This window comes from Oryza glaberrima, chromosome 4, assembly GCF_000147395.1.
Source record: "Oryza glaberrima chromosome 4, OglaRS2, whole genome shotgun sequence".
Taxonomy (NCBI): Eukaryota; Viridiplantae; Streptophyta; class Magnoliopsida; order Poales; family Poaceae; genus Oryza; species Oryza glaberrima.
Window position 1 is genome coordinate 16,885,225 of NC_068329.1, and position 15,729 is coordinate 16,900,953.

The following is a 15,729-nucleotide window of genomic DNA, read 5'->3' on the forward strand; positions in this document are numbered from 1 at the left end:
AGTACGTGTACGTGTCCCTCTCGGTGCTCTTGTGTATGCATGCCACCATCATTGCGGCTGTTTGTTTTCCATGAACTGATTAAAAAAATAGGTTAGCGCCGATCGTCCGATATTTATATTCTTTCCTTGTCGAGTAATGTTAGTTGATTTTTTTTAATATATAACGCCGTTGATTTTTTAAGAAATACTTGACCATTCGTCCTATTTGTTCTTTTAAATATGAAAAAAAGTTGTACTTAATATAAAGAAAGATAAATCAAGTCACAATAAAGTAAATGTTAATTATATATATATTTTTAATAAAAAAAATGACCAACCGTTTTTTAAAAAGTCTAAAGGCGTCTTATATTGAAAAACGGAGGGAGTATATATATGCATAGACGTAGCAAAAGAGCTACCTAGCTTTCATGGAATAATCAAACCACATAGGAGATAGGAGTAGATAGATTGGTGATAGCAATGGCTGAGGGTAGTGGTGAGTGAAGTGGGACACAGTTATATGGCAATTTTGAGTTCAGTTCTAAAATATTAATTGTCCATCACATCTGCCTAAAGTACAATTGGCAACAAATTGTATATGAAAATCTTATCTACGCATGGTGTCGCCAATAAATTGGTAGTCACATTTTAGCTAAAGTTTGGTAAAAGAATGGATTCATGGAATATGTGCATGCTCGAGGGATGAAATAATTGGTACGTGACACCTCACAACTGCGGTAGTGAATCGCCGCAAAACAACTATCCCTTCTTTTAAAAAATATAAACATAGCTATGTGTTTTATAAAAAAAAAAGGTTTGGATAAGAAATGATAATATAAGACTTTCAAATAAGAAAATAGGTGAAGAAGAAGTTAAGTTACTATGTTATAAAACAAATTTTAAACGCCAGATAGTGGAACGGATGGAGTATATATCTCACAAAGGTAATGTGTGGTAACGAACTTAAAAAACCACTCGGACCCCCCAATTTTTTTTCAGGAGAATGAAAAAACTAAAGGTAAAATTTATGTAAAAAAATGAAAGTAATTTTATTTTTCTTATTGCATATAGCTAGAAGATAAATATGCACAATACACCAAGTCACACATACATAAGTTTATACATGCATATTTAGACAGTATACCCATACGCATGGTGATAATATAAGAATCGTTGCCTAACTTTGCCCAAGTTGAGAGCCATCGGATACCGGCCCGATTGACAACTCGACGTCCTCGACCTTAATATCTCTCTCTGTGTGTGTTAGGTATAAGGATATGATTACATTTTATACAAATATTGCGTTTGTTCCCGTGGGTTAGGAACTCATTCCCTCCGCATGAAAAAAGAACGGTTTATTAGCACGTGATTAATTAAAAAAGGATCAATATAATTTTTTAAACAAGTTTCATATAGAAACTTTTTATAAAAAAACACACCGTTTGAAAAGCGTGCGCATGTAACACAAGGGAGAGGTGGAACACTAACCAAAGAACACAGCCTAATCTACTTAAGTACTTCCCCAGTAGCCCACTTCTGTAGTGTTCAAGCAATGTGTGCTAATGGGCTTTTATTTGGCTACGTTTATCTTTAATGGGCCACCTTTTCTGTGGACCTTCCTGAGCAACATACATGTCTACTTGGCTGCACTGGAGTGTGTGCAAATGTGGCTTTAATTTGGTGAGAAGGCCAAGGTATTTTGGGTGAATTAAAGTTTTGTTTACAAGATAAAACCTCCCACGTTGCTGCGAAAAAATATTGATTGTAGCCGACGTTAGAAATGAATTCAATATGGATTTGTTTTATAGTTAGATGTCGTGTTCTTATATGCTTTGTATAATTTGTACTTTTATCACTCATCCAAGAAAGAATATAAACAATTTAAAGATAGATTGATCATTCAAAGGATAAAACTAAGATGATGTAGCTTTACAAGCGAAGAGAAAGGAAGACAATAGATCATAGAGATTAATCATTCAAGGATTACAAATAAATAATTAAGGTGGTATATATGGGTAGAAGAAAGAAAGCACATGCATTATTGCGGGAATTGAGACATAAAAAGTTTGAATTTGTAAAGTTCATCAGATCCCTTATTTATCTATGATGATCACTAACACGTGGATCCTAGTCCCACAAGTCATTGATATTTGAGAGGATGAGAGACAAAAATATGGTCAATTTTCATGGGCAACACAAGGATTGTAGAAAAAAAAACTCTACAAGGACTTTTAAATTAAAAGGGATTGCCATAAATTTAGAGTAGGCCTATAAGAGTTAATATGACATCATCTTCAATCACGTGGAAGCAACTATAGCTCAGTATGTTAGAAAATGGTGGAAAAAACTTCATCTGGAAACAAAATATCAATTTAAACGACCATGCCAGGATGAAGCCGAGGCATAATTTGAGGATTGGAGATGTCAGTCACGAGACCAATGTATAGTGAGAACTCAATTCAATGGTGGTTTGTTTTGTTAAACAGTTGTGTGGATGTGTGGTCGGTATCATGTCAGGTAGTCAACTGCAAGAGCAAACAAGGAGAACCCCCCAGTTGTCCCTTGTTCACAAATCACACTAATATATGTATAAATTTGATTTTTTTTTGGGTCGCCCCTCGCATATTTATTAGAATTATAAGATTATTTGATGTTCACACTAACGTATACACAAATTTGACTGTTAATATAGTTTGAAGTATTTCAAAACATTTTATTGTTTATATATGTTTACATGAGCACTAATACAATATAATATAGAAATAACCATTTAAAAGGTGACTTAATAAATACTAGTAATATGCCCGTACTAACGCTACGGTTATATTTTGTAATGAAAATCAAGATATACTCAGGCAATATGAAAAAGAATTATTATACTGTTGCTAATTAGATACTAACGAGAAAACTCAAATTGCAACTTTTTTGCATGTTTGAAAACAATCTAATTCCTTATGCGCTTAGGAATACAAACTAAACATATTACGTAGAAGTAATACAAACCAAACTTCATATTACAAGCAAAAGCATTTTTATTATTTTATAAACTATATTGATCACAGGAGACAAATTTGAGCTGGATAGAAAGTTACAATTATGCAGAGTTTATCTTCTAAAGACTCACAAGTCATTGTCTAACTCGTCTGATCATAAAGAACAAGAACCCTATCTGGACCAGCCTTCATGTCTTCACAAAGCATGTTAGAGAGTGTAAGAGCAATTTTCCCCACTATGCATCATGAAAATTGAAATTTGTCCTTTATAGTTTAGACTTGTTAATCTGTTTGACCATATGAATTAGTTTACAGAACATGCTGTAAATTTAAACTGCAGATGTATAGGCTATACAGATATTCCAACAAATCCCATATATCCTGAATTTTTTCAAGTGCAATCCTATAAACCAAATACTCAGAGAGTTGTTAGTCTATCAAAAATGTGCTACTCTGTTTATCTAAAAATTCCGTGTCAAACACCAGCACCACCAGATCACCATCGCCCATGAAAAACACAACGTTCATCATCAGTCTCTCAGCTACACTCCCGGTCTCGAGGACCCACACCAACACGTACGGATATCCAAATGCGAATCTAGCTCATACAAGTACCACCTAGATTTAGTACCAAGAAGCTCAAACAGTTCTATTGCATCCACAATTGATTGCCAACAAGCTAAACGCATACTGAAATACAGGTCAAATAAGACAATGAGATAGTCAGACCTTCTTCCCATGGTCATTAGTTTTCCACCTTCCACTTTATCTCCACCAATGCTATTGGCAAGGGGAAATCCTAAAAAGAGCATAACATTATTAAATTTAACATTCCAAGGGGAAAAGGGCAAGAGATTTTACAAGCATGACTGTTTGCGAACACCTAAACAGTATGTGAACAGATAGTGGTTAATTACTGAAACCATTTGCAATGAAAGAGCATGTCAGAAAGAAAAACCACATGTTAAAAAATAATTAGCACAACTTAAGACTGACGCACCACACACATTACTGTCCACCACCCACCTATAGATGAACTCCATGAAATTGATACTGTGCTACAGATTCCTAAGAAACCAACAAATCAATCCATCTCACCAAAAAAATAGCCAGATTTTCAATCGATCAATCAATTTATCATTCATGCATATTGTGACCTAGGGTCCATCGTTTTCGATCCAACCCATTCAGTTGGACCACACCTACACTATCCTCGCTTCACACAAAAAAAAACCAGAGTCAATCTCGGGCATTGCATCCTTATATGCTGGTGCTCCTCAAGCTAGCTAGGCGAGGTGGGACTAAACTTGCAACTGCTGCTGCTGTTCGGCACTGCTCAGTCGCCATGGGCTAGGTCCAAGGACAGCTGAGCTGCTGCTGCATGCACGGTAGCTAGCTTGCTTAGTTGGCTCAAGGAACAAAGTGGCCCATCTTCTGTTATGTCATCTCTTTTTTAAAAAATTTTCTAATTAATCCAGCGCATCACATGTACCTTGCCAGAATGATAACCAAGGAATGGATGAATGGTTTAAACAAGTAGTCAAAATAAAAACTAAGTATTTTCTTCGCTTCATCACTCGACAATATTTAATTCAAAGCTGAAAAAATAAATAGAAAAGAGAGTTAATTCGATCTCTTTCAAAGCTGGCAATAAGGTTTTAGGTTGCTTGGAGCTCGACCTCTTGGCGGCAACTCCGTCCCGCCTAGAGCGCGCCTCTTAATTAGCAAATGGATTCAAAAGAGATAGCAGGTTTTATGCACATGGGATTAATGTTAAAAAAAACAAAATGCTAACATCCATATTATTTGATCCACTTGGTTTGGGAATATTGTTTATGAAGATGTCCTGGACTGATGGATTAATGTAAAAAAACTAAAATGCTAACAGATTACTATGTGGCCGTTCTCCTATATTTTCCTTTGTCACATGTATCAGCTATTTGAAATATATTGATTTGGAAAAAAATGACTTTCTTAAGGATGATGTATTCATGGTCAATTCATGTAACCTATATTTTCCTATCACTATTGAAAATGCTAACAATTTTAAATGCCTATTCACCCTTAATTAAGCATATGCTATGTAAACAAACCTGAGTGAAATATAAAATATATTTCTTCAAATTGAAGGAGGATGCGTACCTTTGAGCTTGACTTTTGGGGGATATTGTCTGAGAAGAAGGCATATCACGGGTTGTCAGTGAGCAACAAGAGACTTGAATCGGAAATTCAGTCCACAGGAATCAATGCAACAAACTCTAATTACTTTGTCAACTACAGTACAACAGTAACTACCTCATCCTGATGAACAGATGAAGGCATGAGCAGAGAAGAGAATATGAATTTATTCAGATATTAAACATCTGATTTTTTTTTCATAAGTTCACTAATTAACTGAAAAAGTGTTCCTTTAGGCAATACATCGATAAGTGCTTGCACATTACTAATGCACGATATGTACATATTCAGGTGTCATGAATAAAAATGTAAACCACATTTGACATTTTAAAGGAAAAAATAACACTGCACAAATCTAACATTTTAAGGAAGTTATCACTGCACAAATCAGAAGTTATCACTGCACAATTCCAGCACTGAGGTAAATTCTCATTCTGTATATAACCTTCGGTACACATCACGGAATAATCACAGAATAATGTATACAACTAAAAGTAAAAGAAGCTCTGAATATTGGCATCATGATTCAGATAATTAAATGTCTTCTTTTAACTTGGATGTCAATTCAGATGGTGTTCTCTTAAAAGAGCACACAACATGTCTATCAATTTAATTGGTTTCCTGGGCTATGTTGCTGACCAAGCAATGAAGTTAAAAAAAAATTAGCATTGTATGAGTTCGATCAGAATTCATTTGTTGCAGCATTCCAACGCTGCTAATTTAAGCGCTTTCTCTGAATTTTCAGATATAAACATCCCAATCATGAGAGAAGTAAATGATTTCATAATGCAGATGATAATCAAGTTAAACCATTTGCATTATATAAAAAGATGCAGATGCTAATGAGGTTTATTAAACCATAATATCGTCATTGATAGTTTAGTAGTGGGATATGCATACACACATAAGAAACATGAAAGTTGCATTATTAATCACATCCACTGATATAACGATTTTGCATTTCTACATTAAAATGCAAAATCGTGATGGTTACCTAATTACTTTGTTGGCCGGCGGGTTCGATGACCTGCGATGGCGAGGAGTCCTAGGGGTGGCGCGACTGAGAGTGGACGACAAGAATCGATGACTACCTGACTTGCAACGCGGTGGGGTGGAATCCGGTGGCAACGCGCGAGGGATCGACAAACTGATGGCGGCACGGTGGAGAGGGCGCCGGTGGCAGCGCGCGAGGGATCGAAGCCGACTTGACTGGTGGCGCTGTGGAGAGGGCGCCGGTTGCGGCACAAAAGAGATTCGGTGGTGAGGAGATCGGAGGAGGCGAGGCGAGGGCGATGACCCCGGTGTAACGTTGGTCACCGGTGATGAGTTGAGACGATGGTTGTGCTCCGGGAGAGAGGGAGCGATGGGAGAGAAGGAGCGGAGATTGCGCGTGGAGGGATGGATGGGGCGCATGGAGATGATCGATCGGCGGCGGCAACGGCTGCACTCGGGAGAGAGGGAGCGCAAATTGTGCGTGAGGAAACGGATGGAAAGCAGCGATTTCGATCGAGGGGCGCGATTTGGGGGCATGGATGACGGGAGACTGGGAGAGGGGACAAAGCGGTGTGAGGAGATGGTGGGAGTGATTTGGGACGTTGGATTCGAGCGAGACAATCCTGACCGATCAATGAGGAATGAGGATGTACATCAGTTGGTGAATTATAGGGTAGATAATAAATACTACATTCGTTTCATATCATAAGTTGTTTTGACTTTTTTCTAGTTAAACTTTTTAAAATTTGACCAAGTTTATAAAATAAAAACAAACATATTATCAAAATATATTTAATGTTACATTTAGAAAACTTATTTGGTGTTGTAGATATTGCTAAATTTTTATATAAACTTACAGAAGATTGGCTAGAAAAAAAATTCAAAACGACTTATAATATGATATGGAGGGAATAGCACCAATTTAAAATTGAATGCATCGAGTCATTCAATATATGGATGACGTACATATCGTCATGTCGTTTCATCATTCTAGCCGGTGGATTGCAACCTTATTTAATTTCTTAGATAAAAAAATTAGATAATTAACCAAGCTAACTCAGTACTTGATACGGGAAGTAACCCGATCTTCTCGACGTAGGATCCAGATATACCGTGAAACCTCACGAACTAGGTGAACAACACGCTGCCCGTGCAACACACCTTTAACCACGAATCTGCAAAATCACTAGTAGATGCTTAATAAAACTATCTAACCCTTAATCCCAGCGGAAAGCAAGCATGATCTTAATTAGGATCATCATATTCCCCTATATGTGGTTGTGCCAAATCATAGGAAGAACGGGTGGCAAGACCCTCACATAGTTGTAACTAAAACCTAACTTTTATTCATAATGTCGAGTCCTCCTCTATAATAGATGCACACCTATTGCTTATATTGCAACCCTAAGACCTCTAAACAATAAACAAACTCATTACATGACTTGGACACGAAGAAAGAAACTTCTCCTGCAGCAATTGTTGATTAGTTTGGTAGATTGCAGATAAACCACGAACAATTTGAAGGTGGGACTAAAACCTTGATGCGGGCCAATAAATTAGCTCTCCAACAAGTACTCAATTTTCCAAAACGGAGTCCGTATGCGAAATCCACGACCGTTTTTATCAGATTGTCTAGGCTATCCAAACTGAATACAAACCTTGTTATCTTCAAATTTCTCATTTGGAAATAATTCAATCCATGTAGAGGAGATAATTGCCGACTTATGGAGAATATTGGAATAGACGAAAACCATCTAATAATACCATAGAATCCACAAACTCTCCAAACATAGCAATTCTCGCGCGTCACTTTTACAGAATTGATAACCTTTAGTAAAATTGGATGTTCCAATCAAAAGTAGTGGGCCTCCTTGGGAAAGTGGCGTGTTACATATTGCTTACAATACAATGCTATTCTTGTCCTTCACGATTTTATGGAGGAGGTGGATTCCTACACCAAAGAACAAGTGTAGCTGAACCCTAGCAACAAAAATTCCATGTTCTTAGCGGTCAACAACAACTTTTGTGGCGTTGGTGTTGGTGGTGGCAGCGGAAAATCACAAGGAATAGGTGAACTGAGACCACTTAGAAGTTGAAATTTGTGCCATAGCTGTTGTGTTCCCATTTAAACACCAATTGACTGTTGTATTACCAATAGCTAGCATCTATTTTGTCACTTAACTCTTTTTTATACGAGGAACTGAGGCTCATATTTAGAACTAGCTAGTGGATACGTTATAATATGGCATTAAACTCATTTATTAAGAAGCATTGATCTCATTGACACTTTGATTCAATGGCTTACGTAGTTTGATGACACAACTATATACATGAGAGTTTTTTTTATAGTAATTAATTTAAATTAGTGGGATGTAACTATACATACATAGATATGACACCTAGCTAAAGTTCCATATTCCCCTTTCTCTCAAAATAAAAATCAGTGGTGTATTTTGATCCATTGGAATACATACTTTTAAGGTGAAAAAATAACTCAAAAGTTGGAGGGATGAGGTTGGGAGCGTAATGGTTGACTTTAATACATGCTTAACTTAGCTTTGAGCTTATATGCATTTATACTAGTACTACGTTGATAAAGTAGTTTACATTTGACTTTAAGTTTGGTTTCCAAAGGCTCATTAACTGCTAGACTTAGAGTAGGTAATAATATACTCCCTCTGTACTAAAATAAATCAACTTATAGGTTTGAATTTTGTCCCAAAATAAACCAACTTCTACCTTCTTAGCTACCACCGGTTCACACATCAAGAATTTTTATCCTTTAAATACCCCTCACCTACATATCCATAAATACAACTTTCTTACTAATTAGGGACATTTTGGTCCTTTGCCTTTCTCCTTAATTTCATCTTGGGAAGCTAGGGTTTGAAATTTTGTGGGACGGAGGGAGTAGTTAACTACTACTCTCTTCACCCACAAGAGTCAGACCTATTTCATATTTTACTTTGAAATAAGTTGTTCCTATTTGTAGTATTTATGCATACAAAACTTAAATGGATAGGTAAATTAAATGTTTGATCAAAACCCGAGGAGTCATATTAATACTCATTGGTTGCATGTGTGCAAGATAAATTAATTTGTGCTTGTTCTCAGGGATAAAAGTAATAGGTGTAACTTTTGTGTAAGGAGGTAGTAGTTTCAAAATTTTACACATCATCTATACCCAACCTAATATCTCACTCTTACAATAGTTAGTTGTAGATATGTACTGTATCATTAATATCTAACACAAGTATCTCTCTCACATAGTTTATTGAAGTTCGTAGTACAACTGGCTAGAAATATGTAGCCCGTTTTTCTTCTCTCTTCTCTACATAAATACAAATATGATGTGATAATTTGTACGGTCCGCTTAAATCATCTCGTTGAATTCGCTCTTACTCCCTTTGTTTAAAAAGAATCAACCTAGGAGCTTCTAGGACAATGTATATACACCCTATGTCTAGATACATTATTCTAGGAGGTCACGTCCCCTTCCAAGTAATTCTTTTCGAGACGGATATAAGAGTAAGGCTGTGTTTAGTTCAGCATAAAGTTTGGATTTTGGTTGAAATTGGAGATGATGTGACTGAAAAGTTGTGTGTGTATGACAGGTTGATGTGATGGAAAAGGACTGAGGTTTGGATTCAAACTTTGGATCTAAACACAGCCTTAGGGCCCTTTGAATCGCAGGATTGAGAAAACGTAGGAATAGGAAAAACGTAGGATTTTGATAGGAATGTAAGTATAAAACAGAGGATTGCAAAACACAGGAAAAACAAAGGAATAACCGTTTGATTGAACCACAGGAAAAACACAGGAATTGGATGAGAGATATAGACTCAAAGGAAAGTTAGCAAGAGGTTGAAGCTCTTGCTAAATTTCCTCCAAAATCCGATTGTCCATTCCATAGGAATTTCAAAGGATTAGATAGAATTTAATTCTTTGTTTTAAAGGGCTTCATAGAAAATTTTTTTATATGATTGAAATCCTCCAAAAATTTCTTTGTTTTTCCTCCAAATCAAAGGGCCTCTAAAGTTACAATATGTTCCGATTCCTTTAACCTTTTCTCCCCCAGTTCTATAGTGCCCGATTGTCAACCCAATCCGTTTGTACGCACGGAACCACACGGCAAAACCAGGAAGGAAAGCTGCCCGCGCCCACTGAGAGGTGGGCCCCACACGTCGGCGTCACGTCACCCCCTCGACCACGCATCCCCAACCCCCTCCACATCTCATGCTCCTCTCCTCCGCCTCACGCGCACTCGCCGCCGCAAAACCCCGCTCGCCTGAACCCTTCGCCGCCGCCGCCACCGCGGTCTTACTCCGCCGCCAGCTCGCCGCAGGCATGGCGGCCGCGCCGGCGTCGTCCGCGTCCGCGGCGGGGAACCGCGAGGCGTTCCGCGTGGCGGTGACCAACACGCTGGAGCGCCGCCTCTTCTACGTCCCGTCCTTCAAGATCTACGGCGGCGTCGCGGGCCTCTACGACTACGGCCCTCCCGGCTGCGCCGTCAAGGCCAACGTCCTCGCCTTCTGGCGCCAGGTTATCCCCCCCACCCCCCCACTACTACCCGTGCTTCTTCTTCTTCTCTTCGGTGTAGTAGTAGTAGTAGATTGGGGGAGTGGCCAATTTTCGGGGTGGGGTTCGAGGGGGCAAAAGGCGCGGCTGCCTTTTTCAGGTTTCGGTTCGGAATCGCCGCAGTTGAGCTGCGCGGGGAGCGAGCTTACTAGAGTGCTTAGTTTTGGCCATGCTGGCCGTGGCCGTCGCGAGAGGTCGGGCCTTTGTTTTGCAACTTGCGAGACTAGTGAGGTGTTGTGGCTAAGATGTGCCGTGTTGGGATTGTTTTTTTTTTTTTTTGTTATAGCAGTTTTACTACTTGTGGTGTGATGATGTGATGTTGGTATGTGGTGGTTTTGCTAAAATTAGCTTCTACTACCTCTTGGGGAAAGATGGCCACTAGAAGCTCCGGAGCGAAGCCTCTCCTTCCTTGATTGTGAATGGGAGGGATTAGTCTTTTTTTGCTTATAGGTTAGGAATAATTGGTCTGGTATCCTTCATGTGTAGATGACCCGGTATTTGGTATGCTTCCTCAATGTGGGAGATTACACGGCTGTTGTATCTTCTTCTTTCTTTGTTATATCGTTGTAAACGATTTTGCGAAGTATGTGGGTACAGTGACATATCAATAGAAACTAGTGTAACTGTAAATGTTATTAGTGGAGAATGGTTAGTGCCCGGTGTTACTCGGATATATGTGAAATAATTCCCCTATCATCACTGTCGGTAACAGGAAATTTTTTTTTTAGTACTAGATTCTCCATAGATGTACATCTCAGCATGTGCCAAAGGCATCATTATAGTACGTATTATCTTTATTACATTCTGAGAATGTAGTATTTATGCATACATCATTGGCTTACCGTCTACTTTGGTACCTTCTTAGCATTTCGTGTTGGAGGAGGGGATGCTTGAGGTGGACTGCCCATGTGTGACTCCTGAAGTTGTCTTGAAGGCCTCTGGCCATGTCGACAAATTTACAGATCTGATGGTTAAAGATGAAAAGACTGGCACCTGCTATCGTGCTGATCATTTGCTCAAGGACTTCTGCAAGGATAAGCTTGAGAAGGACAATACATTGTCACCAGAGAAGACAGCAGAATTCAACCATGTTCTTGCTGTCTTGGATGATCTGTCTGCAGAACAGTTGGGTGCTAAGATCAAGGAGTATGGCATTGTTGCTCCAGACACCAAGAACCCGTTGTCAGACCCATACCCCTTTAACCTCATGTTTCAAACTTCCATTGGACCATCAGGCTTGAGCCCAGGGTGAGGTCAAGAACAGCTCAATATTTTTATACTTCATTTATTCTGCTTTAAACTTATGTGCTTCCTCGGTTTTTAGGTATATGAGGCCAGAGACAGCACAAGGTATCTTTGTAAACTTCAAAGACTTGTATTACTACAACGGCAACAAGCTACCCTTTGCTGCAGCACAGATTGGTCAGGCCTTCAGAAATGAGGCACGATTTTCGTAATCACCAAACCTTCTGTTCAGATCATCTATTTATTATCTTCAGCATCTACCATATGATGTAAAATAAATGATAGAAAGACTCCGTTGCTTGTTAAGGCAAAATGGAGTGGTAATGGGATCTAGTAATTACTAATTACTGTATGTTACTTGACTAAACAACCTATGTGGTCTGAGACAAACTTCTTTCACTAGATATCTCCTCGCCAAGGACTTCTGAGAGTCCGAGAATTTACTTTAGCGGAGATTGAGCACTTTGTGGACCCAGAGGACAAATCCCACCCAAAGTTTCGTGATGTTTCTGATCTGGAATTTTTGATGTTTCCAAGAGAACAACAACTGACAGGAAAATCAGCCATGAAACTTAACATTGGACAGGCTGTATCTGAGGTACTATATTTCGATAGCTCTTCGCTATATACCTTATTACTATATTTGATTTAAACTCTTGTTTTCTACTCCTAATACTCTTTTGTCTGTCTCATCTGTTGCAACCGGCAGGGGACTGTTAACAATGAGACCCTTGGCTACTTTATTGGAAGGGTCTATCTCTTCTTGACGCAGCTTGGAATTGACAAAGATCGTCTACGGTTCCGACAGCACCTGCCAAATGAAATGGCTCATTATGCTGCTGATTGCTGGGATGCAGAGATTGAATGCTCTTTTGGGTGGATTGAGTGTGTTGGGATTGCTGATAGGTCTGCATATGATCTGCGTGCTCACTCGGTATGCATTACCTATCATTAAATGCTTACGCTCACTTGGGGGACTTGCTGGGAGTTTGCTCATTATAATCAAATATATGTCCCTTCCAAACTAAATGTCTTGGTGAAAATGAAATTACGAGCTATCTACTGAGCTTGATAGCAGAACTTCTTTCTAAAAACTCACTTTTGTGAAATATACATTGTGCCACCTTTCGTCGTTAAACAGATTCCAGTTTTTTTTTAACATGCTTTATTAACTCAACTGCTATTCATTTGTCCCGCACTATTTTTTTTAATATATTCTTCTGCAAGGCCCTATTTGTATGGGCCTCTTTCCTTGCCTATCCATGTGTATAAGCCAGGAATTATGATCTAAAATTCTGGCGCATACACATGGATGAGCCTGGATTACGGTCCATCCAAACAAGGCCTGAAGTGTTTTTTTTGCACATAACCATAATGGAGTTATTCATATATTATATTTGTCAATATTGACCAGGATAAAAGTGGTGTTGCACTTGAAGCACATGAAAAGTTTGCAGAGCCTAGAGAAGTGGAGGTGAGATCAACATTTTTCTAAGTTTACAACTGTACTCTGTTAATTGAATAAATAGAACTATGCTCTTTCTACTATATTATTTGATCACCTTCCTGAATTATGTGCTTTGCTAATAAATTCTTTTTTGACACATTCAGAAGTTAGTTATAACCCCGTCAAAGAAGGAACTAGGTCTTGCGTTCAAAGGGAATCAAAGGATGGTTCTTGAAGCATTGGAGGTAAGTTTCATATCCATATTGACCAGCTACATGCCTATATTGTATTGCTGTTTTGTTAATCAGCCACCTACTTTCTCTGCTTGCAGGCAATGAGCGAGACTGAAGCTTTGAATATGAAATCAGCTTTAGAATCCAAAGGGGAGGTTGAATTTAAGGTGTGTACACTTGGGAAAGATGTCACCATAAAGAAAAGCATGGTTTCAATTAACATGGAGAAGAAAAAGGAACATCAAAGGAAATTTACTCCTTCTGTCATAGAGCCATCCTTTGGCATAGGGAGAATCATTTACTGTCTGTTCGAACATTGCTTCTATCAAAGACCTGGCAAGGCGGAGGATGAGCAGTTGAATGTATTCGGTTTCCCCCCTCTTGTTGCTCCCATCAAGTGCACTGTCTTTCCACTTGTCAAGATCGAAAAATTTGAAGTTGTTGCCAAGAAAATTTCGAAAGCATTGACAGCAGCAGGGATTTCTCACATAATTGATATGACAGGTACACTATTGAACTATGTGAAGCATATAGCATTTATTGTGTTTGATTTCAATTCTAATCATATGAAGCAGTGTAATTTGCATAAGAAAGCCTTTTCCCCTTGTTTTGTTTTTTATAAATTTCTGTGTTTTGCTTAACTTTATTTGGATTTTCATAAGTTTTCATGCATTATTTAACTTCTAGAGAAGGGGAATAGCCCTTATGTTTTGTCAGATGGCTGTTAAATTATTTCTACTTGGTGGCTTACATAGGTCCAAATTATCACCTTTAAAAATGGCTACCCATTTAATTCAAATGCCAATATTTAACCAGATTGATGGCATCTACACAAAAACTATTGAAACTTCAGTCCAGTTATCTGCCATGGTGAAACTTGATTGCTGTACACTTTCAACTGATTGTTTTGTGGAAGGAGTATGCTATGTGCCTGGCTGTTTTCCTTTCGAAATACTTTCATTGAATTAATCATAAAATGAATTCAGCTCTTCAAAAATATAAAATTTCTAACTATATATGTATGATCTATGGTACTACGCAAACCTTGTAAATACTAAATAGTTGTGCAAAACAATTGTCAGAGCATGGGAAATGTGGTCCTGTTCACTATGTTTTAGCAAACTTGTCATTTCTGGCATGGTTGTTGCAGGTAACACTATCGGTAAGCGTTATGCAAGGACCGATGAAATCGGTGTCCCCCTGGCAATCACGGTTGACAACACCACGAGTGTGACTGTCCGTGACCGGGACAGCAAGGATCAGATCCGCGTTGAGGTCGATGAGGTGGCCTCAGTGGTGAAGGAAGTGACGGACGGGCAGAGCACCTGGGCAGACATCATGTGGAGGTACCCGGCACATACTGCCTCGGCCGCTGAAGAGGAGGAAGCATCAGAAACCTGAAGGGGGCAAGCAGTGCAGTGCAAGCCGAAACCTCTGGCTGGAATTGAGATGGTTGTTGCCATCCTGCTTTTCTGATACATGTTTTAACAGAATGCTAATGCAGCATTGAGCATTGTTCTGTAATCTCGATGATTTCTCTACATATTTACAGATGATTTTCTCCTGTTTACTGTTGATATTTGGCGTGGTCTACCACATAGTTCCCTGTACTTGGTTTTGCACATGAATGTTTGTACCGTGTGAATGTGTGATTGAAGGTCATTCTAGAGTATCAGTCTTTACATTGTCATATTGTTGATTCTCTGCGAAAAATACTAGAGCTATTCATGTCGGTTTTATGTACACAACTACTTCATGAGTTCCAAAATATAAGGTGTCAATATTTTTAGGAAAAAACAATATTTGTAACCTTTGACTGATATAATTAAATTAAGTGTATATATGTTTTTAGTGTCACATATTGCGATACTATTAGATTTGTAGTTGAAATGACTTCCTCGTGATATCAATTATAGCGTCGTTTATATACTCTGTCCGTCCAAAAAAAAAAAAACTTCATTCACACCCATTCAACTTTGTGCAGAAGTACTTCATTTCTACCTTACCTATTTTCGGTCTATAAAAATAGAGGTTTTATTTATTTAATATCTTTTATCTAGCACTTTATACTACTGCCTCTGTT

At 38.5% G+C, this 15,729-nt stretch overlaps 1 protein-coding gene across 1 annotated transcript; it reads left to right on the forward strand.

Moving 5' to 3' along the window:
• The first annotated feature begins 10,364 nt into the window (after positions 1–10,364).
• On the forward strand, positions 10,365–15,336 carry LOC127770726 (glycine--tRNA ligase, mitochondrial 1-like). Its single transcript, XM_052296539.1, has 9 exons — positions 10,365–10,685; positions 11,587–11,969; positions 12,046–12,163; positions 12,370–12,564; positions 12,676–12,900; positions 13,381–13,440; positions 13,578–13,658; positions 13,745–14,150; positions 14,797–15,336. The coding sequence occupies exons 1-9, from the start codon at positions 10,380–10,382 to the stop codon at positions 15,045–15,047; spliced, it is 2,025 nt and encodes a 674-aa protein (XP_052152499.1). The 5' UTR covers positions 10,365–10,379; the 3' UTR covers positions 15,048–15,336.
• Positions 15,337–15,729: the final 393 nt, after the last annotated feature.

Bases quoted from the DNA above. Each gene is read 5' to 3' on its own strand.
- LOC127770726 (XM_052296539.1), top strand. From the start codon at position 10,380: ATGCTCCTCTCCTCCGCCTCACGCGCACTCGCCGCCGCAAAACCCCGC. The intron at 11,970-12,045 runs GTGAGGTCAAGA...CTCGGTTTTTAG, and splicing joins CCATCAGGCTTGAGCCCAGG to GTATATGAGGCCAGAGACAG. The intron at 13,441-13,577 runs GTGAGATCAACA...TGACACATTCAG, and splicing joins CAGAGCCTAGAGAAGTGGAG to AAGTTAGTTATAACCCCGTC.